The sequence below is a fragment of the Myripristis murdjan genome, chromosome 15, assembly GCF_902150065.1.
Source record: "Myripristis murdjan chromosome 15, fMyrMur1.1, whole genome shotgun sequence".
NCBI lineage: Eukaryota > Metazoa > Chordata > Actinopteri > Holocentriformes > Holocentridae > Myripristis > Myripristis murdjan.
The window spans coordinates 6,349,461-6,375,522 of NC_043994.1; the positions used below are offsets into that span (position 1 = coordinate 6,349,461).

At 40.7% G+C, this 26,062-nt stretch overlaps 2 protein-coding genes across 2 annotated transcripts; both read left to right on the forward strand.

The window, feature by feature from the left end:
* The first annotated feature begins 1,696 nt into the window (after positions 1-1,696).
* Positions 1,697-11,297, forward strand: pnpt1 (polyribonucleotide nucleotidyltransferase 1). The gene is made up of 28 exons (XM_030071144.1): positions 1,697-1,933; positions 2,158-2,218; positions 3,024-3,098; positions 3,272-3,377; positions 3,502-3,551; positions 3,669-3,732; positions 3,846-3,893; positions 4,073-4,186; positions 4,845-5,031; positions 5,432-5,483; positions 5,637-5,694; positions 5,991-6,087; positions 6,204-6,306; positions 6,900-6,970; positions 7,242-7,278; positions 7,390-7,456; positions 7,580-7,669; positions 7,801-7,854; positions 7,943-8,052; positions 8,236-8,307; positions 8,430-8,493; positions 8,602-8,685; positions 8,802-8,885; positions 9,144-9,250; positions 9,553-9,608; positions 9,763-9,841; positions 10,180-10,227; positions 10,338-11,297. The coding sequence occupies exons 1-28, from the start codon at positions 1,815-1,817 to the stop codon at positions 10,491-10,493; spliced, it is 2,313 nt and encodes a 770-aa protein (XP_029927004.1). The 5' UTR covers positions 1,697-1,814; the 3' UTR covers positions 10,494-11,297.
* A 296-nt stretch (positions 11,298-11,593) lies between these two features.
* Positions 11,594-25,766, forward strand: ppp4r3b (protein phosphatase 4, regulatory subunit 3B). Its single transcript, XM_030071143.1, has 16 exons — positions 11,594-12,052; positions 12,675-12,730; positions 13,290-13,388; positions 13,644-14,267; positions 15,916-15,993; positions 17,650-17,766; positions 17,969-18,085; positions 18,639-18,770; positions 19,969-20,071; positions 20,312-20,353; positions 20,737-20,895; positions 21,203-21,372; positions 21,505-21,644; positions 22,794-22,942; positions 23,037-23,179; positions 24,392-25,766. The coding sequence occupies exons 1-16, from the start codon at positions 11,929-11,931 to the stop codon at positions 24,494-24,496; spliced, it is 2,358 nt and encodes a 785-aa protein (XP_029927003.1). The 5' UTR covers positions 11,594-11,928; the 3' UTR covers positions 24,497-25,766.
* Positions 25,767-26,062: the final 296 nt, after the last annotated feature.

Below are 26,062 nucleotides of genomic sequence, written 5' to 3' on the forward strand. Positions count from 1 at the left end.
GCAGCATTGCTATGGGACAGTCCTAATTATGAGCTTTATCAAAAAGGAAGGTTTTAAGCTCAAAATAAAATAAAATAAAGATTTACTTAAAAAAAACAACAATCCTACTATTTAGCTCACATGCAGTAAAGTACTACTGATATGTCTCTGTGGGCCTCTCTCATTTCTCAGTCGTACATCCTCGATTCCTCTCCTTACCTCCTATCCTTGTGCCTTATCCCTGCCCACAGGAGATGTGAGCTGAGGAGGTGAGGAAGAAACTGGAAGAGAGTGGAGGCCACGCAACAGATGATGATGATGATAATGATGAAGCTCTGTCTGAAAGCCTTCAGACCCATGGCCTGATATACTGTATGTAAGAAAAAGTCTATTGAGGGTAAATAGTTTCACATCATTACAATGGCACAGACGCATATGATGCAAGTTTGAGACAAATAATCTGAAGAGTAAAAATTAACTGCGTGAATTAGGAGCATCAGGCTCTGATTCCTTCTGTTTCATTTTTTTTTTTTTTTTTTTTTTTCATTTTGTGCTCAAAACACACAGCAAAAGTGCTTTTATTGACTGAACAGCTGCCTCATACCTGCAGGTCAGTTTGCATTTGGTCCATCAGGTGACAGTTCAGCTGTGCTCAGCAGAGTCAGCAGGATATATATAGATATATATAGATATATATATATATATATATATATATATATATATAGATATATATATATATTGAAAATTGATGGTTCGAGTCTGTGTCGAGATTAAAATACAGGGGGTCAGGCTGGACCAGAGCTGGTTCTGGATGGGTATGGAGAAAAATCTCTACAAATAACACATTGATCTTTGAGGAAAAAAAAGGTCTAGAATGATCTATAGAAATAAAAGGAATTTGTATGAGGGGAGAAAGTTAAAAAAAATGAATGACAGCACATGATCCTGCTATAATTCCAAATGCCAGATAAAGCCGCTGGATTTACAGCCATTCATGAAAAAAGTGGAAATACTTTCGTAAAGGATACACCTGTGCATCCTCATGCCTCTCTACTCCAGGTGCATTTTGGGAATTGGGACGTCCTAGAGGCTGAGATCAATTTTCGGGTCAAGGTAGGAGGATGGAGGAGATGAGGGGGCACAAAATAGAGGAATGATACCGTCCCTGTGCAGCTTATAATGCTGCTGTATGAGGTGACCCTGACACCTAGTGATGAATATGTAAAATTGCATAGTGAGAATACAGTGCCAAATACAGTATAGCATCTCTCTATCAAGTGATGCATGTCTTAAGTAGCCACTTCGTTTATTTCCAGTCAATGCCTTTATTTTTTATTCAATTTCAGGCAGAAGAAGCGCTTTACATTTGAGAAACCTGGCATGGGGTTATGAAACGTACAAGACAGAAAGCGGAACGTTTGTGGACAACACGGGGACACTTTTTGAAGTTACACACAAACCTTAATTTTTTTATCTTTATTGTAAACATTCAAATAGACAAATATTTTCAGCATAGTGCTGTACAAAGAAAAACAAGAGTATAGATTAAAAAATTTAAAAATCTAAAGAAAACAATAATGGGGAAAAATAGATTCCATTAATATAAAATCAATACAGAAAAAAATACAACACATAAATTATTCCCCTTTAAAGAATTCACAGCACAGGTTGACGGACACACTAGCCTTGTCCAATCAGAGGACGGCGCTTCATTACGTAGTTCCGCACACGTGACGAACTGTCATGGAAGCCCCCATGCGCAAACCTCCCGTGTAAAGACACACTGCCGGCAGAAAGACGAGTAACTGGACTTTTGTTGTGGTGTTGCTGGAGCCATGAGACATTTGCTTCGGCTCGGGCCGTCGCTCGGCCGCCTCGGTGCCCGGCTGTGCCACCACAGCGCGTACAGCAGCCATGCGACGCCGCGCAGAGTGGGAGTGGAGCTGGGGGCCAGGTGAGTTGACATTCTCAGCCTCCACAGTTTGTTGTAGTCTCCCCTCACTGACTTTCACAGTCAGCGCGCTAGTATTCAAGCTACACCGTTTGGTTTTATGAGTTTATAGCTTTTCTGGTGGTGGTTTGTACCCCTGCTGTCAGCGTCTCTGTGATATACTCATGAATAACCAGTGTAGCTGTTGTTTCAGGTAAAGAGCTATGTTGTGGTTTCTTCTCTTGTAGGAAGCTTGAAATCTCTTCAGGAAGGTTTGCCAGATTTGCTGATGGAGCTGCTGTAGTCCAGGTACAGAAAAGCGGAACCCACTGGTGTACACAAGAACTGTTTTACTACAGCTGACTGGAAGTATATTAACTTTCTTGCTGACCAGTTGCATTAAGCAGAAGTTGAGTAATAACCTGGGAGACATGCAAGTGTTTCCAGGGTCCTGTCTTCCATGGAGTTACATGGTACCTAATGAGAACATGACAAAGGGTGGGGATGTTGAACAAGGGAACATAGATACACTCTGATCACTGGTATTTTCTGCTATTATGAGTACTTCTAATATAAAACCAGTTGACTGAGTAATATCTGATTCTGATCTCATCTATGATCTTAAAATAAAGAGTTGTGCTGTTCTATTGTGCCCATCCTTTCATTCACTCCTAAATTTAGACTCCAGGCTACATGAACTTGAGCCTTGCTGTCCTATGCCAACTTTTTTGGAAAGATCTATCTGAGAAGTTAAGGCTGGAAGAGATATCAATTATTTTTAAATCACCTCTTGACCTATTTTATGTCTTGAATATGAAGTACAGACTGCTATACAGATAAAATTAGAATTGTAAAGAGTTCTTATACAGTTATTAGTTTTCTCAATGACTATAATGTCCAAACTTATCAAAATAAAACTTAATCAGTTGAATTATAAGGACTTTGCACTGGATACTTAAATGGCATTCTCTCAAATATTTCACTAATCTAAGAGATGGACATTTCTTCAGCATCAAATTAGGAAAAACTGTTTTTCTTCTTGTTGTTGCTGGATAAGTCCATGTGAAGTGTGATTTTTCTGTGTGTAAACTGTGCCATCTGTGTCTGTCTGAAGCTGGGGGACACCTCTGTGATGGTGACTGCTGTGAGCAAAACCAAACCCTCTCCATCTCAGTTCATGCCTCTTGTGGTACGTTGCCTGAACAGTATTTCCAAGTTGTCCTCAAATTTAGAATTAGATTGTGTCGTTTATTATGTTCATTGTTCAGTTTATTGTGTTGTGCCATTGGGAGTCAAAGCTGTTAGATGATGTACGTGTTTAGGTGTCCAGGCTGTCTGCTGAATGACCGCTGTGATTGACAGGTGGACTACAGACAGAAGGCTGCTGCTGCCGGCCGGATCCCCACCAACTACCTGAGACGAGAGCTCGGCGTCACTGACCATGAGATCCTCACCAGCAGGCTGATAGGTGAGGGGATCATCATGTGGCTTGTGATGTTTTGGTGTAGCAGGTCTCTGCACTGTTGTAGCATCAATGCCATGCTTCTGACTACGTAAATGAACAGCCTCTCCTGTTTTTCTCTGTCTCATAGATAGGTCCGTTAGACCCCTTTTTCCTGCTGGCTACTTCTATGACACCCAGGTATTTTTACTATTGCACTGCTTATGTATGTGCTGATAGTTTTACCTAAATGTTGTCTGATACCAGGACTATTGGCCCACGAAAAATGAAATGTGTGTCTCCGTGTGCATGTTACAGATCCTGTGTAACCTGCTGGCTGTTGATGGTGTCAATGATCCAGCTGTGTTGGCTATTAATGGAGGTGAGCCAAATGTCAGCCGGCCCCGTCAGTAATGACATTTGCACAGTTTCTAGTCAATGTGAAAACACTGTATTACTGTTTCTAGCTAAAACCAACTCTTTGTTTCCCAAAAGCTTCTGCCGCTCTGGCCCTGTCCGATATCCCTTGGAATGGACCCATTGGTGAGGAATCTATTGGCATTTTTATGGCTGTCTCATATGCACTATTAAATTTCGATGCTTGTTTAATCATATGCAAGTACACTTGGTTAACTGTGTGTGTGTGTGTGTGTGTGTGTGTGTGTGTGTGTGTGTGTGTGTGTGTGTGTGTGTGTGTGTGTGTGTGTGCGTGCGCTGTCCAGGAGCTGTGCGAGTGGGTCTGGTAGATGGAGAGTTGCTGATCAACCCCACAAGGGCAGAGATGGCTTCCAGCACTCTCAACCTGATAGTGGCTGGAGCTCCCAGCAGTCAAGTGGGTATGTTAGCACATATTGTAAAACTTATTTGTTTGCTCCCAAAACTAAAAAGACCTAGAAACTAATATATTCTCCAACGAAGAGACAATGCAATTACTGTCATAAAATGTAACAATATGTCAAATGTAACAGTTGTCCCTCTATGATGCCTGAGAATTAGAAAAAAGTTAATGTAATTCATCATAGAGTAATAACATCATGTTATTACATCAATAACACATTATTACAGAGTCAATGTAAATAATGAATGTAGTGTGCAATTTCTTATGATGTGACAAGTTATTAGCAGGTTTTATTATACATAAAATTTGGACACCACAGCTGATCAGTTAGGTGGCCAGAGAGCTGACATCACTTTCAAATAAACTGCAAATGAAATGAATAAGGTCTACATGTGATCACCACAATTGTGTCACAGGACTGTATAGAATTTGTACAGTTTTTTTTTTTTTTTTTAAATATATCTGTCTCACAAATCAATTGGACCAGCTTTTTTTTTTTTTTTAATCTCAGCTTGTATTCACTTTGCTTCAGTGCTTTATCACTGTGAATTAACTAAAATGAAACCAGCTAAACCAAACATCACTGTGTGTAAAGAGGATAACACCATAACTGCATCAAGCAAAGCTTATTTCAATGTGGGCTCTCTGCCTGTCAGTGATGATCGAGGCGTCTGCAGAGAACGTGCTGCAGCAGGACTTCTGCCACGCTGTGAAAGTGGGAGTCAAGCACACCCAGCAGATCATCCATGCCATCCAGCAGCTGGCGCGAGAGCAGAAGGTCACCAAACGCAACCCCATCAAGATCTTCTCAGCCCCGGCTGACATGGTGGATCATGTTAGGCAGTAAGACCACTGATTAAATCCCAGCAGTTACTAGAGATGGTGACGGGTCAGGGAGATCAATGAGCTGTGCACATGCAGCACAAGAAGTTCCATTAATATTTTAATGTGTTAGTTGGGGAAATCTGTATATAGTAGGTGAACTATACCTGTATCTAGATGTGAGTTCTAGTCTAGTTCTGCTCCCTTTTCATTACTTTTTTCCTGGTGAAATTGTCTGAAAGTTTGAGTAAAGGCAGAAATATATTCAATAATGTTAAAGGAAAGAAAAACTTACTATGTGCTTTAGTTTATCTGCAGCACCAGACACACAGAGATAAGCAGTAAAGTATATATTATGTGGCAAAAACATTACTTATGTTTATGGTCATGTGTGATGTTTTTCCCCCTCTCTTCCATGCAGAATAGCCTCAGAGAGAATCAGTGCTGTTTTCACCGACTACACCCATGATAAGGTAAGACATGGCCTCTGTTCTCCATATTCTGACTTAAAGGGATCTCTAAAGTGACTCTCAATCAAATCTCATTTAGTCTGTTTTTGATGGGAAAGTTCATTCATTTCTGACACCTACCTGGTCTCTTCATAAATAATAATAATCTTTTCTCAGATTTCAAGAGATGATGCTATCAAGAAAATTCGACTAGAAACAGAAGAGGAGCTAAAAGGTAGATCATGCTCCATGTTTATGCTGCATGCAAAGACAGTTAATACCACCTTAACAGTATTCATTCCCATCGCCTTTTGCACAGTCCAAATCACACTTGCCTTAAGGTACAGACATGCTCCTGTTTTGCACACTAATATTTGCACACTGACTGCAACGTGTCATATATTTCCATGCCTCCAGACTATTTTAAAGTCATTTGCAATGAGTTACAGGATGTTCTTCTTAAGGTTTCATGATTCCTCTGGGCTCTCACTTGTCAGCTAAATAGTGTGCATTAATGTTTTCCATGTGTAGAAAAATTCCCTCAGGCTGAGCCCTTTGAGGTCATTGAATCTTTCAACAGCGTGTGCAAAGAGATCTTCCGCAACCTGGTGCTTAATGAGTACAAGAGGTAAGCTTGTAGAGTGTAGAATCTCATTATATCACCTTGAAATTGGATTTTGTGCACATCGCTGTTTCAATGTGTGTGTCTGTGTGTGCCTGTGTGTGTCCATGTGCGTGTATCAGGTGTGATGGGAGAGAGCTGACGGCTCTGAGGAACATCTCTTGCGATGTGGACATCTTCAAACCCCTCCATGGCTCAGCATTGTTCCAGAGAGGACAAACACAGGTAGAAGGCGGCGGACCAAGTTTTGCCTAATGACTTTAACAGACCAGTAGTGTTGCTCTTGTATTGGCAAAAAATCCAATATCAGATATATCAAACCAAATATGGCTTGTTTGACATAACCTAAGTATATTTTGCCCAGTGAATGTGTCCATTTTGAAAAGCATTGTATTTTATGTCTGCATCTGCCAGCCGGCCATCATGGAAAGATTAGATATAATAATGTATTGATTCCACTACAGGAGAAACTTGATGTTCTCTGTAATTAGATGGAAAAAAATGATGTGTGTATATCGATAACAGCGAAACTATATCTGCATCCCTAGCTCACACATTATTTAAGGGATAGAAAGTTCTGGGTTTTGTGGCCGTTTTTTACACTCTTTTGAAAGACACCACAGTGCAGGTTTCACAACTTACACAATGGCAGCATTTCCTGATTCATCATTTAGTTGCACAGTGTATGCATTGTCTGCAGGGGGCTATTGCTTGTTAATGAAATTTTTAATTGACTAAAAAAAGAAGAAAAAAGATTTCAGAGTGTAGAAAAAACAGCAGTAATTTATCTGAGTCCTTGTCTTCTTTTTTTACTGTAGGTGCTGTGCAGTGTCACTTTTGATTCACTGGAATCCAGTGTCAAAGCGGATATCATCACCACAGCTCTGAGGTAAAGGTAGCATTGATTTTCACACGTGCATTAAACCACACTGTGTTTCCATTCATGCAGTTTACCACATCTAGGCAAGGCAGATGATATCAGGTTGGCAGTCAGTCACACTTAAAATATTTTCCTGCTATTTCTAAATCTGCCCACACTCATTTGATTGTCCTCTGTGATAAGCCCGGCTAATCTCGTACATGCACAGGTTAAAATAAACCATAAAAACTACTTGAAAACACAATTTAACCCTGGTCTTCCACACATGTGATTGTAACAGTGGCATCAAAGATAAGAACTTCATGCTCCACTATGAAGTGAGTAAAATCTTGTTTTCATTTTCAAAGTCATATAGGTATAAAATTTATGATCCTATTTTCCTTAGCTTTACAAATGACCTTAAATGACCCTTGAATCTTTAATTTCAGTTCCCTCCATATGCAACGAATGAAACTGGGAAGATTGGAGGCATAAACAGGAGAGAGCTTGGACACGGTTTGTATTTGTTAACTGAATGACTCTTCTTTTTGCATTTTTAATCCCAGCAGGACCCTTTAACCAGGCCTCTTAACTACAATTATGTTGTGACTGTGTGTGTGTGTTTATGTGTGTTCCCAGGAGCCCTGGCTGAGAAGGCTCTGCGGCCACTCATTCCTAAAGACTTCCCTTTCACTACCAGAGTCACTGCCGAGGTGTTGGAGTCAAACGGTGAGCCCCTAGGACCCCAAGCGCTGTTTCTACGGTGTAACACAATTATCACAACAGGGTGTTTGTTTATCGCCTGGTGATTTTGTGTCATCTTTTTTCTGCCTGTCCGCCTCTTGCTCTCCTCCTCTCAGGGTCCTCATCGATGGCTTCAGTGTGTGGAGGCAGCCTCGCTCTCATGGATGCAGGTACTAGGCACTACTACCACTACTACCCAATACAATATATTGTATTGTATTGTTGGCTGGCTAAAATACCCAAATCTGTGTGCTCCAGGTGTGCCCATCTCCTCTGCTGTGGCTGGTGTAGCCATTGGCCTCATCTCCAAGGCTAACTCAGAGAAACCCACAGAGATCCAGGACTACAGATTACTGACTGACATTCTGGTACATACAGCTTGGACTGTGATTGTGGTCAACTGGTTTATCAAAGTGGCGGAAAGAGCAATCTAAGTCATTCAAAATGAAACTCAGCAGGAGTAGTTAGAACTGGATTATGGAAATCTTATTCCCATTCAACTGATATTTTGTGGATTTTTATTTTGGGTTGACTGTTTCATTTCTAAATAGGGAATAGAGGATTATCTTGGAGACATGGACTTCAAACTGGCAGGAACTAGTCGGGGTATCACTGCCTTACAGGTATTGTGTCTGATCACCTGTACACTAATGTAATTGGTGCTATGCTCACATTGCTGATTCTAGTTTCTTTCTATTGCTGTGGTTTCTATCTCCTCTTCACATGACCTTTATCAAACCTATAGGCTGATGTGAAGATTCCAGGCTTACCACTGAAGGTGGTCATGGAGGCTATCCAGCAAGCAACAAGTAAGTACAAATGGAGGGCAAACTTGAAATATTTTTCACCAAAGACGGAAATCACTGTATTTATAATTCTTTTGATTTGTGATTCATTTCAATATGCTCATATTCCAGTGGCAAAGAGAGAAATCCTGGGCATCATGAACAAATGTATTCCAAAACCCAGGGAGAATAGGAAGGAGAATGGACCTGTTGTTGGTAAGGTTTTGTTTTTGAATGTGTACCTGTGCATTTTAGGAAATCAGAAAGAACACCATTGAAGATGCACAGGTTCTGCTCTGTTCTAATGTGTTTGGACTTTATGTTCCCTGTAGAAAATGTCCGGGTTCCTGTCTCCAGAAGAGCTCGCTTCGTTGGTCCAGGGGGCTACAACCTTCGCAGGCTGCAAGCTCAAACAGGTAACGTTCATGTACACTATATGTTCTTTTTTTTTTAACAAACTGGGCTGCATTTTAAGAGCTATATGATGGACACAGATTGAAAGAGATTCAGAATGAGTTGATTCAGTACAGCAACTGTTGCAAATCTCTGTGTGTTTGAAAGCCCACCAGTAACATGACTTTGTGCTCATTGTCGATGGGCACATATGATCATGCACAGTACAAGCTTCTCAGGAGGTTGTTGAAAGTGCAGCACATTCTCTTTTCCTTTCCAAGGTGTTACAATAAGCCAGATGGACGAGGAGACTTTCAGTGTGTTTGCTCCGACGCCAGGTGCCATGAATGAGGCTCAGGATTTCATCACTGAGGTCTGCAAAGATGATGTAAGTTTCGGCCACTTGCTCTGGATTTTGGTGCATGTAACAGTCCTCTCACACTGTCAGACCCCAAACCATAAAATGGTCTTCCATAATCCAAGTTAGGGAAGACTATGAAATCACTTAAATCAGCACAAGACAGTTTAAAATCTTACACTGGTCTAAACTTGAGGTTATATTTTTTGTTACATGAGGTTATGTGTGTGTGTGTGTGTGTGTGTGTGTGTGTGTGTGTGTGTGTGTGTGTGTGTGTGTGTGTGTGTGTGCGCGTGTGTGTGTGTGCATGCACACATTTTTTTCTTTTGCAGCAAGAACAGCAGCTGGAGTTTGGTGCTGTCTACACCGCCACCATTTGCGAGATAAGGTAAACCCTTAACACTAAGTTTAAACATGCCTTCTAACGGGATCTGAATCCATGATGATAACTCTGCCATATTCTGCTGCAAATAAACTATGGATTAATAAGACATTTGTAGCATTCAGACAACTTTTAAAGCTCTCCTCCCTCTCTGCCTCAGGGATATCGGCATAATGGTGAAACTCTATCCCAACATGAGTCCTGTCCTACTGCACAACTCACAGCTGGACCACAAACGGGTTAGCAAATGAGTGTGTGTGTGTGTGTGTGTGTGTGTGTGTGTGTGCACCAGGTCTTAGTCAAATGTGGTTACAAACAGAACAGTTCTCTTTTTACATCACGGCAACTAAGACAGCATCAGTTAAGATATTAGTCACCAAAAACAAAAAAAAAAACAAAAAACATATTTTTCCAAACTCTTTCTGGTGATTGTAAAGTTTCTGACAAGCTATTTGACTTAGGTCTGGTGTGTGTGCAGGTGTACATGATGTGTGAAATAGGTTCTCTATTTGTTTTGGCAAAATCCACTGAAAAGCCCTTAATCAAATCTGATTCATTCTGCCTGGTCCTCTTTTAGATCAAACATCCGAGTGCTTTGGGTTTAGAGGTGGGACAGCAGATCCAGGTATGTATCAGTAACTACAGACAAACCTGTCAAAAGTACTTTTTAATCATAATACAAATGAGAGCTTGTTTACATTCTGGACTGGTCTCTGTCTGGACCCCTGCCAACAGGTCAAGTACTTTGGACGCGATCCAACAGACGGCAGAATGAGGCTTTCACGGAAGGTTCTCCAATCTCCCGCCGCAACTGTTGTTAGGACGCTAAGTGAGAAACAGAGCATCACCATGGGAGCAAACAGCAACCAAGGGTCCGGCACCGATTTGTGACATGCTGACATGCTGTGTTAGGCCAAATTCTGACATTTCCCCTGAGCGGGAATAACACTGAGTGGATACTGCCAACAAACACTGTCCCGTTTAATGTTGGTGCAGCAGTACGCTAAAGAAATCTCCCAACCCCAGAACGTCAGATTTGATCACAAACTGAACCAGTGGTGTACATACAGAAGCTTCCCTCAGTTGCTGTGGGTATGGACTAAACTGCAGCTCATCAGAGGCAATGTACTGCTGTCAGTGCACCACCACAGATCTACACACAACCTGATACGTGCTCCATCATAGCTGGGGGATAACAGGCAGAAAAATGCAATGAGGAAAATCCTGTTCATATGTTTTGTTTGTTTTACAGATGAAAATTAGGTCTTTTTTTTTTTTTTTTTTTTCTTACATATGATTTGCTGTCAGTTTGAATATAACTACACTCAACTGCTCTTATCAGCACATTAGTTAGCATTTCAATTTAATAACATTACCAGAAACTCATTATATTGTCCACTTTATCCCGACACCATATCTGGCTTTTACCATCAGTTGCACTGTGTGTACACCCTTGTTTCCATTGTTCACATCAGGCCATATGACTGATGCTGGCATGGCGCTTCCAATTTTTGCTTTCAGCCAAGTGCAGTGGGTCTTTTCAGCCTTTCTGAGACAGAATGCAAAGAAACATTGGTGGTGATGTACTGTTAAACTTTTTTTTTTTTTTTTTTTTTTTAAGTTTTTTATATATATATATGTATTCTGTAAACGTTGTGTTGACTTTTATTCATGTAAATAAAACATTTAATTGTTGACAGTCTAATACGTCACGAAGATTACTCTAACTATTAGTAGTCTGTTCTGCATGTTTGAGTGGAATAAGCAGAACAGCCGACACTGCATCGATGAGCTGTTTGTGTGTACGATGACAATGTGAAATAGAAGCATATACAACACTTGGGACTCAAGGATTCAACGCTTTCAATTTTGCAAACGTCGGGAAAAGCGCAGTGTGTGTGTGTATGTAGATGGTCGCGCAGATTTTGGTCGAAACGTCCTCAGCGGCACCCGTAGCCCCTCAGAGGAGACCCCGCGGCGCTTAGCGCTTGATTGACGTTGAAGAAGAAAAAGAACACAAGATCGGATTACAAGATGGCGGTCTGTGGACGTTAGCAAAGAGGCCGTCGGAGTTGTTGTGTTCTCTGTGAATTTTACTGTTTGATATTTGGCCTTCCGTAGAATTGGTATACATTCGGGACGTAACATGTTTGTGTAGTAGCAGTTACATTTTCTTCTTAATGCTATCGTGAAGTAGACTCAGACGTATGTGTGGAACATGCGGGTAGAAACAAAGTTAACAGCTCGAGGATAGGAAAACACCAGACAGTGTGAGGTGATAGCTTGTTAGCAGCTAGCTAGCCTGCTAGCTCCGACTCGGTTAACCATGTCGGACACTCGGCGGCGAGTCAAAGTATATACGCTGAACGAAGACCGACAGTGGGACGACCGGGGTACTGGGCACGTCTCGTCCAAGGGGATATCATTATTAGTTCGGGCCGAATCGGACGGTAAGTCACCAGTTAACCTAGCCACACTGATGCTATGGGGGACGCTATTAGCCTGCTAACCCCGGTTGTTAGTCGGAATGCATTCATTGAGAAATTTGTTTACTTGGTTAGGGTCTTAAACTTGATTTTTAATGTCTCGTAGCACCGATGGCTAACTATTCTAAATTATTAGGATTGCTGCTGGCTGCTTTCTCTTGTACAAGAAGCCAGTGTTAACGGTAGTTGATAACTAGCTTGTAGGCTAGTTAGCTAACATTAGCTAACGCTACGCGATCTCGCTAGCATGAGGGCCTCAAAGTCAGCTCTCAACAAACTTGCTGGTTATATTGCTCGATAGAAAACTGTTGTGTGTTTATGCAGAGATAACGCCAAAAAGTAGGCTTATGAAAAATTAGGCTATATAATACGTTCCAGGCGATGGAGAATTTTACTTTTCTGTTATATAATAACATTCAACATCTCACAGTCTTAACTTGGAAGCGTTGTGCTAGGCTGGTTAGCCTAAAAGACAGTTTATTTACTTAACGTTTAGTTGATCAGTTAGCCGTTCAGGAAATGGTGTTTGAGTTATGGTTAGTGACACAAGTTTGACAGTCCAGTAAACACAGACTTTGTGTTTTAGGTTCACTGCTATTGGAGTCGAAGATCAGTCCAAATACCGCATATCAGAAACAACAAGTAAGTATGGTTTTGTCTGGTAACGTTACAGAAAGCATGGTGCCGGCGCACACTTTTTTCTTTGTCCTGGGAAAGTTTAAACTCGCAGCGTTTGAAGTAATTTTCATTCATCTTGCCATTCATGGCTCTGCTCTCCGTGTTGGGAAGTCACAGCTGCCACTACAAACATGTAGATAATAGAAATGATCTAACTTCAGAAGCCTTTTAGAATAAATAATGGGCAAATGCACAATTACTACTACTTAGAATATTAGTATACCTTTGTCTCACGCTATTTGAGCCAGTAACTCACTGTGACAGTAAATGTTAGGTTACACCATAAGTTTGTTGCTTTCATAAAACTGGCCAGCTGAATTAAAAGAACCCAAAGTAAAATATATTAAATATAATTCACGGCAAAGCTTAAGCTATTTTATTTTCCAAACATAAAAGACATTGTATGTATTTGGTTTTACTGTGAGATGTTAACGCATTCTGTATTTGTGAACAAGCGAATGAACACAGTCAATATATTCAGGAGCACATCTTTATTGACCTTGCTGTTGCTTTCTCCTCCTAGGACACACTGATTGTCTGGTCAGAAGCAGAAAATTATGACCTGGCTCTAAGTTTTCAGGAAAAGGCTGGCTGTGATGAGATCTGGGAGAAGATTTGCCAGGTAAAGCAAACTCAGTTTTGATTGAATTTATTTATGTAATTTATAAAAGGAGAGATTCATGAAGCTGATATTTTCATAGTGTCTCTTTATGGCTGAGGAATTGTGGAAAACATTTGCATGCTGGGGAACACAAACATCTAAAGTGGTGCTGGTGGGTGGGTGCTGAAAGTTGGCACTACCTCATTTGGCACGTAGGCACGAAGCATACTGGTAGGCAGATTTTTCACTATGTGTCAATAATTTGCCTTTTACCAGGTGCAGGGGAAGGACCCTGCGTTGGAGATCACCCAGGATCCCATCGATGAGTCAGAGGAGGAGCGCATTGAGGAGATGCCCGAGACAAGCCATCTGGTGGAGCTGCCTGCCTGTGAGCTGAGCCGCCTGGAGGAGATTGCCGACCTGGTCACCTCTGTCCTCTCTTCACCCATCCGCAGGGAAAAACTTGCTCTGGCCCTTATGAGTGAGGGCTACATCAAAAAGCTCCTGGGTCTCTTCCAGGTATGCGAGGACCTGGACAACAGGGAAGGCCTGCACCATCTGTATGAGATTGTCCGGGGCGTCTTGTTCCTCAATAAAGCAGCCCTGTTTGAGGTGATGTTCTCTGACGACTGTATCATGGATGTGGTGGGCTGCCTGGAGTACGATCCTGCACTGGTCCAGCCTAAACGACACCGGGAATTCCTTACCAAGACAGCCAAGTTTAAGGAGGTGATCCCTATCACAGACTCGGAGCTGCGGCAGAAGATCCACCAGACCTACCGGGTGCAGTACATCCAGGACATCATCCTGCCCACACCGTCCGTCTTTGAGGAGAACTTCCTTTCCACACTCACCTCCTTCATTTTCTTCAACAAGGTGGAGATTGTCAGCATGCTGCAGGTAAGGAGGCAAAACAAGTAGCCTAGAACCAGAAAGCCTCTTTGCCATAAAGTATCATCTCTTTACGTGGTTGTGCAAAATTTTATATTGGTAACTGTTTTTAGTAGGTTGACTTGGAACATACATGTATTGTCAAATGGCTTTCTTTTCCACTCTGACTTGAACAGGTTGGGGTCAAGTTGAGGTTGTATTGTTTATTAAGCTAATTTAGTTTATTCCTCTTAATTTTCAAAGCGCTTCTACTGACTGAAAGTTACTTGAGTGACAAATGCAGTGTGTAATATTTATAATTTACAGCATTATTCAAGTGAACCTTAAGTTGACATCTGTTCAGTGTTGATGATCTTGGTTTTTCGTTTATAAAATATTTTGCTTCAGTGGCACAAAAAGCAGGTACATATTAATAACATAACTTTCTTGCTGCCACTGCCTGTATTTACTATTATTAGTGATGTTCTGCCATTATCTTAATTAATTTATTTTGGTAAAAGTGAATCATGGTGTGAAATGCTTGGATTTTAGGCTTCTGCCTTGTCAATTGTTATTTTCAGTTGTAGGAATCTTTTTAAAATGGACCAGTGATGTCACACTCCACTTGTACCATTGCTGTCATCAGTGAATTGCATCTGTTTTTGTTGCTACTCTGGGGAACTTTTGATACCTGTGAAAGTGTGTGAGAAAGATGTCCTGTAAACATTGACCTGTTTCATCAGCATTTTGTTTTCAGCATATAAATTTGTAAGCTATTTAAAATATTTTCATTTGTTTTGTTATTGACAATGAACTTGTTTGAAGCTTGGAATTATTGAAAGAAATTATTTTACCATACTGTTTTTATCATGATTTTAGTGCATTCATTTTATACTTCACTAAATCCGGTGATCAGTTAAGCCACACCTCTGCAACACGCTTATGAAGATCCTGAGAAATTTTTGTTAGAAAAGGTTGCTTGACAAGACTTTGTGGAGTTTTGTCAAGCACGTCTGTTTTTTCTGTCTGGGTAGAAACAAGTTTCCTTTGTTAGCTTAACTACACTAATTAAAATGGATATAAGCTTTGACTGAAGACATAAGCTGTTCACTTTTCTCTGAAGTATGTTCTTAGCATCAACTGACTTGATGAAGGCTTACAGCTTCCGGGCTTAAAGACTTGTAAACAGAAATGTAATGGTTTATGCACCGTCAGACTACAGTAAAGTCTAATGTAGCAAACCAGTCAAAAGTGAGGTTGGGATGGATGTGTGACTACAGAAAATTAGCCCATACCTAGCATGGAGTAAATTCATTGTTGCTGATAGGGCAATATATAGGTAAGCACCAGTGCCCTGCTCCCCTCTAGTGCAATTTTACTTATTTTAACCATCACAATAGCCCTCAGTGTCTCTCCCTTTAACCAACCAGCTGTTTGGCTGGAATATCTCCACACTTTCCTGAGGTGAGATGGAGGCATAGCTACACCATTTTCATGTTTCTGTGCCGATGAACAATGGCTATTGTGAAGATAGATACTTTGTACTTTTGCATGGCTCCGACTACAGGAATAGTTGAGAGTCATTGACTCTGCAGCTTCAGCAACTAAACATTAAATTATTTCAGCCTGGACTAGTTTTGTGTCTTGCTTTGTTAACCTTGTTTTCTCTGTGCCACAGGAGGACGAGAAGTTCCTAACAGAGGTCTTCGCGCAGCTCACAGATGAAGCTACGGAGGACAGTAAAAGGAGAGAGCTTGTAAGTTCAAATGTGGTCAGATCCCAGCCAAGTCCATGTCTGGTGTTTTATTAAAAGGCAGAAACATCAAATGTAGGCCAGATAATGTTTGCATCGATTGTTGGAAGTATGTAGTGCACAATCATTGTTGCATTTAATTTTTTACAATAAAGATGGATTCTGCTGCTTGTATAATACCATTTCCTTCCCTAGTTTCTATGGAATTTGATATTTACTACCTGTCTCTGCTCAGGTATCTCAACACAAAGTTCCTCTTTATTAGGGCTGGGCAGTAATTCGATAATGATGTATTTTCTACTGGTGGAATCATTGCGATCATATCAAGATGCTGCGATATGGGGACAGAGTTTTGTTGCCTAAATTAAAAAAAGCAAGTTTTATCTAAAAATCCATACATTTTCAAGAATATGTGGGGGAAAAGGGTTTCATCACATTTAACATGCAGTGCAATACCATGAATATTTGAATATTTAGTTTATGATTCTTGCATATGTGAACCATATCAGGCACACATTGACATTGTATAAAAAAAAAAAAAAAAAAAGTTGTCAAATTAATTTCATATGTCCCCGTCTCCCAGTAGTACGTGTTACCCATCAGCTTTTAATACAACAAATAAGTTAGCACCCTGACATATGTACCAGGTTTCACTAGTGCACTGGCTTAAGTCCAGGTTCCAACCCAGTACTGGTTCTGTGCGAAGCATGAAAAAGTTCACAAATTTTGTATAGTGTTGTGGTTTGTTGTGGTTTGTTGTGGCTACTGTATCGCAGTGTCTCATCCAATCCTTTGCAGTTCAACCCTCTCAGCCAATCAAAGTGATTGTACAGATGGAAGTCCTTGTATTCAGTGAGGGGAAAGAAGCAAATGTTGGAAAAAAAAAAGACAAAGATAACGATAAATGACATCTTTTACATTGACATCTTTTCAAAATAATCAGTTTTTCATCCAGTAAATCTTCTATGTTTTTGTTAAGCATAATCTGTTAGTAGGCCTGCTTATTTGTATTTTTCTTACTTTTACAATGTGTCTAATGTTAGAATGGCTGGGAAAGGTACTTATTTTTGAATGTGCTTTATTACATTTTATAGGTACGAATAGACACATGCATCCTCTGTACTACATCCATACAGGCCTACAAATCACAAGAAAAGTTAGATATAATGGCTTGGACTTTAGTTGGGAAAGAAGTTTGAGTAACCAGACATCCTAAATTTGTCCCCTCTCTGTAAAAGAAATCATTTTAAAAACCCATCATTCAATTATTCTGCCCCAGCTCAATATGTAGTCAGTGTTTACTTCACTTTCGTTACTCAGACCAGACAAAAACTTTACTCATTACTACTAACTCGCTAACTCATTACTGTGGTATTGCAGGTCCAGTATAATTGCCCCTACACCTGGTCAAACTGACTCAAATTTCAAAAATCAAAATCAGTGCCATTTTGGACATTGGCGCGATCTAATGGAGTGGAATAGAGAAAGGGACTGTATTTGGGACTCAATCAGAACAGAGCTGGACTTCTCCACCTTCCCACTGCTACAGAATATTCCAAATCAAACATTAGTTTTGGTACACGTAGCCTTGAACTGTTTGCTTGAATGTCTCAAATGTTGACCAACCATTATGGCTGTGTTTCGTCTCTGCTTTTTCAGGTGAACTTTTTCAAAGAATTCTGTGCTTTTTCACAAACGTTGCAACCGCAAAACAGGGACGCGTTCTTCAAAACGCTGGCAAACCTAGGCATTCTACCTGCTCTGGAAATTGTTATGGTAAGCCTCATCCACTGTTTAGTAATATTTAAATTGCTGTAAAATATTTTAGATACTGATTATTTCTTTTTTTCTGTGAATAGTTAGGAGTGAATAGTTAGGAGAGAATCTTGTATGTGTAGAATTTCCGCAAGTGCACTATTTTCGCTTTGCCTCAGACTCCTATTTTGCTTCACTTTTTTTTTTTTTTTTTTTTTTGAAGGGAATGGATGACCTGCAGGTGAGGGCAGCAGCTACAGACATCTTCTCTTACCTGGTGGAGTTCAGCCCGTCCATGGTCAGGGAGTTTGTCATGCAGGAACCACAACAGACCGATGACGTAAGCATCTTAACATCACTGTAAATAAGCACACTTGCACTCCAGGATTTTCAAGACTGGACTTAAAAAAGCTACCTGAAACCAAACTGCTATTGTAGCATGGTGTTAGTGTAACTAAGAAAAACATTGAATAAGTTACCAGTTAAAAACTCACAAGCTACTTCCTGGTGTGTGAGGCTAGAGTGTACGCCAGCCTCACAGTGGTGATGCTTGTTCGTTTCTACTGCACTACTTTCTGTCTGACCACATGCAGCATTTTTATCCTGGATGGATTTTATGGTTTTACTAAGCCATAACAGTGCATGTTCTAATCACTGCTCAAAGCAAAAAGTGTTGCACATAAATGAGCATACAGATCTTATAGAGCTGTTCATCTTAAGCGCCGTAATAATTGAATTGTAAGGGCTTTGTCATTGTGTGTGTGTTTTGTTTTTGTTTGCTTATTTTACTTATGGTTTTCCCTCATGATGCTGTGTGGACCGACAAAGACCGACAAAGTAATAACTATTAACTCCATCTTGCATTCTGTATCTCTGTTTAATGTTGGTCCCAGGATGTCCTGTTGATCAACGTGGTGATAAAGCAGATGATTTGTGACTCAGACCCTGAGTTAGGAGGAGCTGTCCAGCTCATGGGCCTGCTCAGGACACTCATTGACCCCGAGAACATGCTGGCTCCCACCAATGTCAGTAGGACCAAAACACCATCACACACAGACTTAACATGTGGCATACTCATGTTCCTCACATGCTGCTTTCTAGTGTACTAGGAACAAGATCTACTTTTCCGTGGTTAGGTTGAGATGAACCCCCAGTCAAGCACCTTTTGTTAAAGTGATGATTCAGATTTTTACATAATACAGTGGTATTTGTTGGTCTATACAAGTGTAATACAGCCACCAAATTTATCTATTAAATTGTTCCCTGTCACAAGAACAAGAGTTTCACTGGGTGTAAATTGCTCCAAAATGAATGAAATAGATACAGACTGGGAAACGATGCAATTTGGAGAGGCGGCACAAAGTTGTACAATACAAGCTTGTTGTGCATTCCTAAAAAGGAAAAACTTCAGCTTTTTGTTGCCTCTCAGAATCATTGTTTTCTGGTCTGTATTTGTTGCATTCATTTTAGAGCAGTACACTCCTGGTGAGACTGTTATTCTCGTGACAGGGAATGAGTTAATCAACCAAACTTTACATATGTATTACACTCGCACAGACAACAAATACCACTGTATGTGTAAAAATACCCCCTTTGACTTGATATTAATTACTAAAACTATGCAAGCGCCGTTAGTAAAGCATAGTTTCAGTTTTTTCAGTTGGGGAAAAACATTTAAATTGGTATTCAAATGTGAAATGATGAAAACAAGTTCTTAATTCTTCAGTTCTCCACAATGCTGACAACAAATTGCCCATGTGGCTCCCTGCTCACCTGTTTTCTAAAAGCATCACTGGCTTCATGGAGAGTATTCTGTAGTGTGAGGAATTTTCCCACTCTTGCTTCATCATCCATGACATTTATTGTTGCAGTGTAATTGTTATTCATGCAGCCCTCAACACTTTTCTGCCCCCATGGTTGTGACTCATACCTCCGCTGAGAATTTTTAATGGAGACCATCCCACAAATGAAAATTTCAGTGAAGTGATGCTAAGGAATAGGGCTTGGATTTGTATAACTTTGTTGAATTTGTCAATTCATATATCCAATCATACTGATCCTTTCATCGATACAGCTTTATCTGACTTAAAATTCTGTTTTCTCAAAATCATCCTGACTACTAGGCATGCTGTGACCAAGTAATAAATTGCCAGCCCCATGTTGTACACGCCAGAGCTACAGCTTACGTTTTACACTTTTGCAATGATATTTGTCCCTTTTCAGAAAACAGAGAAGACAGAATTTCTGAGTTTCTTCTACAAGTACTGCATGCATGTCCTGACTGCCCCGTTACTGGCCAACACTGCCCATGACAAGAATTCTAAAGGTGAACTGAACTTTGCTTTGATATGGAGTTTTATTACTTTTTATCTTTGCTAACAAAGTAACACAGTGAAATCCCAGCATAAATAAACTCTAAAAACAATTGAATTTATTGTAAAAATATATAAATGAGTACACATCCATACATAAATTAGTTAATTGAATTTGAATTGGTGCCGGGAGTATGAAATTGTAAAATAAATTTGACTAAGGCTGATTTTGGCATTTTTGGCTCACTTTTCAGATCTGCAAGAGGGCTCAACTAAGATCAACCCAGTGTGTCCAGGTAGGTGTCACACATTAGCCAGCAACATGTGTGAATGATTAGTGATTTTTCAAGCAAATGCTAACAGTGCATTTTCATTTTATGCTGGTTCTGTACCCACAAGTGATGGGCAGAATAGAATTATGGTCCCCAGGAACATACCAGTTAGCATCAGTTTGATATATATTCCAGCATTGATTGCACACACAAATGGAAAAGAAAATCTGTCTGTCTATTTATCTGTCTGTCTATTGATAGGTCGAGCCATATTTTATCTATATGCACAAAAATGCAGGAATTTAAACTGTACATGGTCTCATTTTCAAGGAACTGGAACATTTGGAAGTGTTGCATATATTTTTCACAGTGGACTCGTGAAGCTACTGTACTGTTTTGTTATGTAGACAACTTCCAGACAGCCCAGCTACTGGCATTGATCCTGGAGCTGCTGACCTTCTGTGTGGAGCACCACACCTATCACATCAAGACCTACATCATGAACAAAGACCTGCTCAGGAGAGTGCTGGTGCTCATGAACTCAAAACACACCTTCCTTGCTCTTTGTAAGTCCACACAGAGACAGTCTCTCTTCCAGTTTCCTTGGCACCTCTGGGAATGTGCTCTCTGGTGCTTTCTTTCCTTTTGTAAATGTGCTTACTGTGTATATGCTATGATTTTACTGGGTAGTGACCAAAGATTTTTTTTTTTTAATCCTATTTGAAGGAAAGACAGGCTTTTTTTTTTTTAACCTATCTATGTATGGGCAAACCCATGCAAAGCATGTCCCTGGCACTGTTTTTCCTCACAAACTAAACCCACAGCCTTGTCAGCCCTACATGTTTTACAAATCTCTTCTTTTTTTCCCTCAAGGTGCCCTGCGTTTCATGCGCAGAATCATAGGTCTGAAAGATGAGTACTACAACCGCTACATCATCAAAGGGAACCTCTTTGAACCTGTAATCAATGCCCTGCTAGACAACGGCACTCGATACAACCTCCTCAACTCAGCCATCATAGAGCTTTTTGAGTTCATTAAAGTAGTAAGTAGACACGCAAACCAGACCTCTACTAAAAAGTTTTATTCACCAAGTGGGAGACTGGCACATTCGATAGTGACTGGTAGTCTCACAGGGATTGTTTGAATTATTTCCCACCGTGCCTTCTCTTTCTAGGAGGACATCAAGTCTCTTATAGCTCACATTGTGGACAACTTCTACAAAGCACTTGAATCCATCGAGTACGTCCAGACCTTCAAGGGCCTGAAAGGACGGTACGAGCAGGAGAAGGACAGACAGAGTCAGAGGCTCAACAGGTCAGAATCTGACTGCTCAGCCCTGTGATATGATGTGAAACCTCAGTGGTGTTCCTCTGCTTACCATAAAAATGATCAGCCTTACCTTTTTTGCTAGAAAGGTTTGATAGGCATCCCTGCTTTTCCAGTACAACCACAACTGATGTTGCCATCCAGCATGTGAGCTTTTAATTTCGAGTATCTATTTTTTTAACTTCGGTGCTGCGCTGTACCCAGTGCAGAGTGCGGCCCAAACCACGCACTATGTGAAAGCCCCTTAAAGCATGGGAATGCATTATTTTACACTACTTAATTCTTGTCATTTGAATTTTATTTTGGAATTTGGAAATTTCAAGAGCAAGGGTTGTATTTAAAAAAAAAAAAAAAAGTCAAATAAATATTGAAATGTTAAGAAATTAATGTTTTTTTCATTGATATACATAATATACCATGTGTAATTGCATTGCTGTATTAATCAACTAATGGGAAAATAATTGATAGTCAAAAAAAATTGTTTAGGTAATCGAAAAATTAATCGTTAGATTAATTGGAAAAATAATCACTAGATTAATCGTTTAAAAAAATAATCGTTTTGCCCAGCCCTAAAACACAGCTGTAAGAGGCCTGTACCTGGGTCTTTGTTTGGTAATATAGACTGGGAGAAAGACGTTTACTGTAGAGTGACAACTTTGAGGTACTAGTTGACTTGGAATAACATTGGAGGAAGGAAAGTCTTATTATAGACAGTACTGTATTTAAATCCCCAGCAACTTGTATGAAGACAAGGCATGAAACATCTGGTCAAGGACACTACATTCCAGAGCGGAAGTATTAGGGCTTTTGTTTTTTCCAATTCCTATGGGTTTCCCATACATTAGCAAAACCTGTCTTATGGTTGGCTCACATCACATTTGAAAATGCTTACACGTTCATTAGAGCTTTCTGATCAAGGTTCTGTTGACTTTTTGTATATTGGATTTTGGGTTTAGCATGCAACTGAAAATCTTTTTGCTGAAGTGCAGCCTTCTCTTCCAACCTGCCTTTTCATTACCCTAGTAGATAGACAAATACGTCTTATCCTACAATCCTGGATTGGTCATTTTTGGGCTAAATTTAGAAACCATGCTGATGAGTTCTTGACTGTTGATTTTAATCTTTTCTACCCCATAGGTATCGTCGGGATGCACGGTCATTGGATGAGGATGAGGAGATGTGGTTCAATGATGATGAAGATGATGATGATGGAGAGACCGTGGAGAAGAACCGGATGGAGGATGACTTCTCTGACAGCTATGGAAAGTACATGGAGGCCAAAAAAGGTATGCCCCTCTATCATATGTGACTTGCATGTATCTGTTTAGAAGAGACTTTCCCAGATTGCATCAGTTTCATTTCTGTCCTCTGTTCCTGCAGGAGCTGCCAATGGAGCAAACGGTGCCAATAACAATGGGAAGGCTGCTGCAATCCCACCTGCCTTGCCAGCCGTCACTCCACACAGCAACACTTCAACTTCCTCAGTCAAGACAGCTGCTCTGCCTGCCACGCCAGTAGTCAAGGTGTGTACACAATATTCAAATCTGGCCAAAGTCATCTTCTTGATACACTTACACATGAACTCAGCTGTTTGCCAGCCAATTTAGATTAGTTATCATCCTTTTTAGTATGTCAGAGATTGAACATTAGCCATGTTGTAAATATGTGTGGTTTGTTTGTGTGAGATGCTAAACGAATGTGTGGCAAATGCTGATCTAACACAGTGTTGGGTTAGGTTCAACATGGTCACAATCGTTTGAGCAAAATCTGATTAATTTCCACACCACAGCACTGTTTCCCATACAGTGTTAATATTTGGGTGAGTTCCCCAAGGAATTTAACAGCCTGCCTTTTTTTTTATTCAGGATTTAACACTGCAAAGTGTTCAAAGTGTGTTGGCAAACTACTGTTCATCTTCTTTGAGTCACAGTGTGGAAAGACAGATGTAGAAAGACAGATGTAGCTTCAGTAGTAAAAATGAATGAAATGTAGAGTGAGTTTAAGTTGACATTAGCTTATACATGATCAAGAGGATTAACTGCCTGAAAAATGATTTGCATGGCTCACTTACTGAAAGGTCAGTAACTGTCTCTAAAAGCAACCCAGCACCGCTGAAGTAAACTGAGTACCTGAAGAAAACACTGTACAATTTTCAGAATTTTAAATCATAACTAAGACCATTTAGTGCCACTTGAAACAAAATGTAATACCAGTTTAATCTCCAAATAAGCCTGAAGAGTCTGTGCTGTTAGGGAAACTTCTCAATAGAGAAGCCGTACAAAGAGGCATGGCTACATTTTTAGAGTGTTTACTTAAAGTAAACGCTGCAGTTAACCAGAGATTAAACTTGATGAGCATGCTTAAAGCAAAGCTTGATGGAGCATCATTCATTTCACTTTCATCTGTGTTGCCTAGTTCATCTGCACAGCTAAGGCAGCTGAAAGTGCGATGAGTAGAGCTAAAATCTGATAACCTTGTACTGTTTAGTATTCAAACAGAGGAAAACAAGAGAAGATGACTGATCTTAGACTACAGCTGAAATCAGATGTTTTTCAGCTCCATAATACATGTCAGAATTTTAGATCAGGTAATGTCATGTCACATACTTGAAAGGTGGCTGTGACAGAGAGAGACCACAGAAAACAGAATGCAGGCTTATAGCAATGCCTTGCATGTTTACTGTTGCCTCTTACTTTTCTGTCAGTGTTTGTTTATTTTCTCCTCTCCCTCCTTAGACTGGTCTTGTGGGACTGGTGGACTATCCTGATGATGAAGACGAAGAGGAAGAAGATGAGGAGGAAGAGCAGTCTCCAAGGAAGCGGCCCCGCCTGGGATCTTAAAAGCATCCTCTCCTCCGATTGGTCATTGCGGATGGACGCAGAGTCCCTCCCTTCCTCCCTCCTCTGGTTGTCTCATTGGTTCTTGGCCTGCCTGTGCCACCTGTCAGTTACTGTCCCTGTCTCACTGAGGAGGCGGAGACCAGCTCCCACTTCATTCCCGCTCTCTCTCTCTGCTCCTTTCTCCTCCCTCAGTGGAAAGAGATGGAGACCTTTTCTCCTCTCCCACTGGGAAGAAAGACAGACCTATCTGCTCCCTCAACCTTTCGACTTCACCTCTTCCTTCTGGCGTTCTGCTCAACAGCCTTCCCTGGGAAAGCTTGTTCTTTCTCTCCCCAAAGAGGAAAAACACCGACCCCTACTTGACTCATTCCTCCCTCCTCCCTATGCTCTCCTTGTTCTAAACCTTCTCTGACAAACCTTCTCCTCCTCAACCACCTGGCTACTTGTGGACCAGAGAGGCTGCAGTGCTCACGAAAAACAGTGCCAAGGCAGTTCCCAGTACTGCCCTGTTGCTATAGCAACAGTAGCTAGGAGGCTGCGGCACTACAAGATCCTACACCTCAGACATCCTCCTTTGAACTCTCCCGTCCTGTCCCCTGTATACCCAAACCAATGCAGACAGAGGAGGAAGTCAGAACACAACCAGCCAGTGTATGAACTCTCCAGCAAGCCAGTCAGGCTAGCAGGACTAGCCGTCATAGTTGTAGGAAGCTTGACTGGCTGAACCAGTGTGTGCTACTCTGCCACAGAACTGTTCATTTTTGTCAGGAACGGAGGGATCTAGGCAAGATAGATGAATTAATGAAAAATGTTGAGTGACAAGGGAGGTAACGAATGACAAAACGTACCAGAAAGAAACCTCAGCAGTCATTATGAGACTTAGTTTCAGAGGAGCAGGACTCGACCGTCAAGAGCCAGGGCATCAGTTTGGTCGAGGCACACACAAAACACAACTCACATGCTTTCACACAGGACTGTGTTAGCCAGAAATCCTGTATTAAATGACTTTGTTAAAAAGTACTGTACAGATGTTTTTTTTTTCTTTTTCTTTTTAATCGTTTGCCCCAGATCTGATTTTAAAAGGGGAGAGATATACCTACCTACCTGTGTATTTTTTTGTTGTTGTTGCACAAAAAGGTGGGGTCACTGTTCACCCTTTTGATCCAATTCATTTGATTCATTGTAAAATGCAAAGAAGTTACAAATGCTGGTTTTAAAAATAACATGTATTAAAACTGCAGTAAAGTCATTTTTGCAGCCAACCTTTTGAGGATGTCTGAAGTTTTGTGTGTATTTCAGTAGCCTGAAGAACTTGCAGGTCTTCTCATCAGTGCAGCCCCATGTGTTTTAATTGGGTTACAAACGTGAGCTGCTGGTGGGCTCAGAGCAGTCCATGTAGTGCACACACGACTCAGGAGACTCAAGCCTTAGCCTTCTCCGTAGGCAGTAGTAGATTTGAGTTTGTGTTGGAAACATGGAAGCCTCGCAAGCCATTGGTTCTCCTCAAACCACTAAACTGGTGATGTAGTGTCTCAGATCATTTTAACTGTGAAGGGGGAGGTTCTA

Excerpts from the sequence above, each read along its gene's own strand:
- pnpt1 (XM_030071144.1), top strand. The coding sequence starts at position 1,815 with ATGAGACATTTGCTTCGGCTCGGGCCGTCGCTCGGCCGCCTCGGTGCC. Across the intron at positions 8,053-8,235 it reads GATTACTGACTGACATTCTG|GGAATAGAGGATTATCTTGG; the intron begins GTACATACAGCT and ends ATTTCTAAATAG. Across the intron at positions 10,228-10,337 it reads AGGTGGGACAGCAGATCCAG|GTCAAGTACTTTGGACGCGA; the intron begins GTATGTATCAGT and ends CCCTGCCAACAG.
- ppp4r3b (XM_030071143.1), top strand. The coding sequence starts at position 11,929 with ATGTCGGACACTCGGCGGCGAGTCAAAGTATATACGCTGAACGAAGAC. Across the intron at positions 12,053-12,674 it reads AGTTCGGGCCGAATCGGACG|GTTCACTGCTATTGGAGTCG; the intron begins GTAAGTCACCAG and ends TTTGTGTTTTAG. Across the intron at positions 22,943-23,036 it reads GTACATGGAGGCCAAAAAAG|GAGCTGCCAATGGAGCAAAC; the intron begins GTATGCCCCTCT and ends CTGTTCCTGCAG.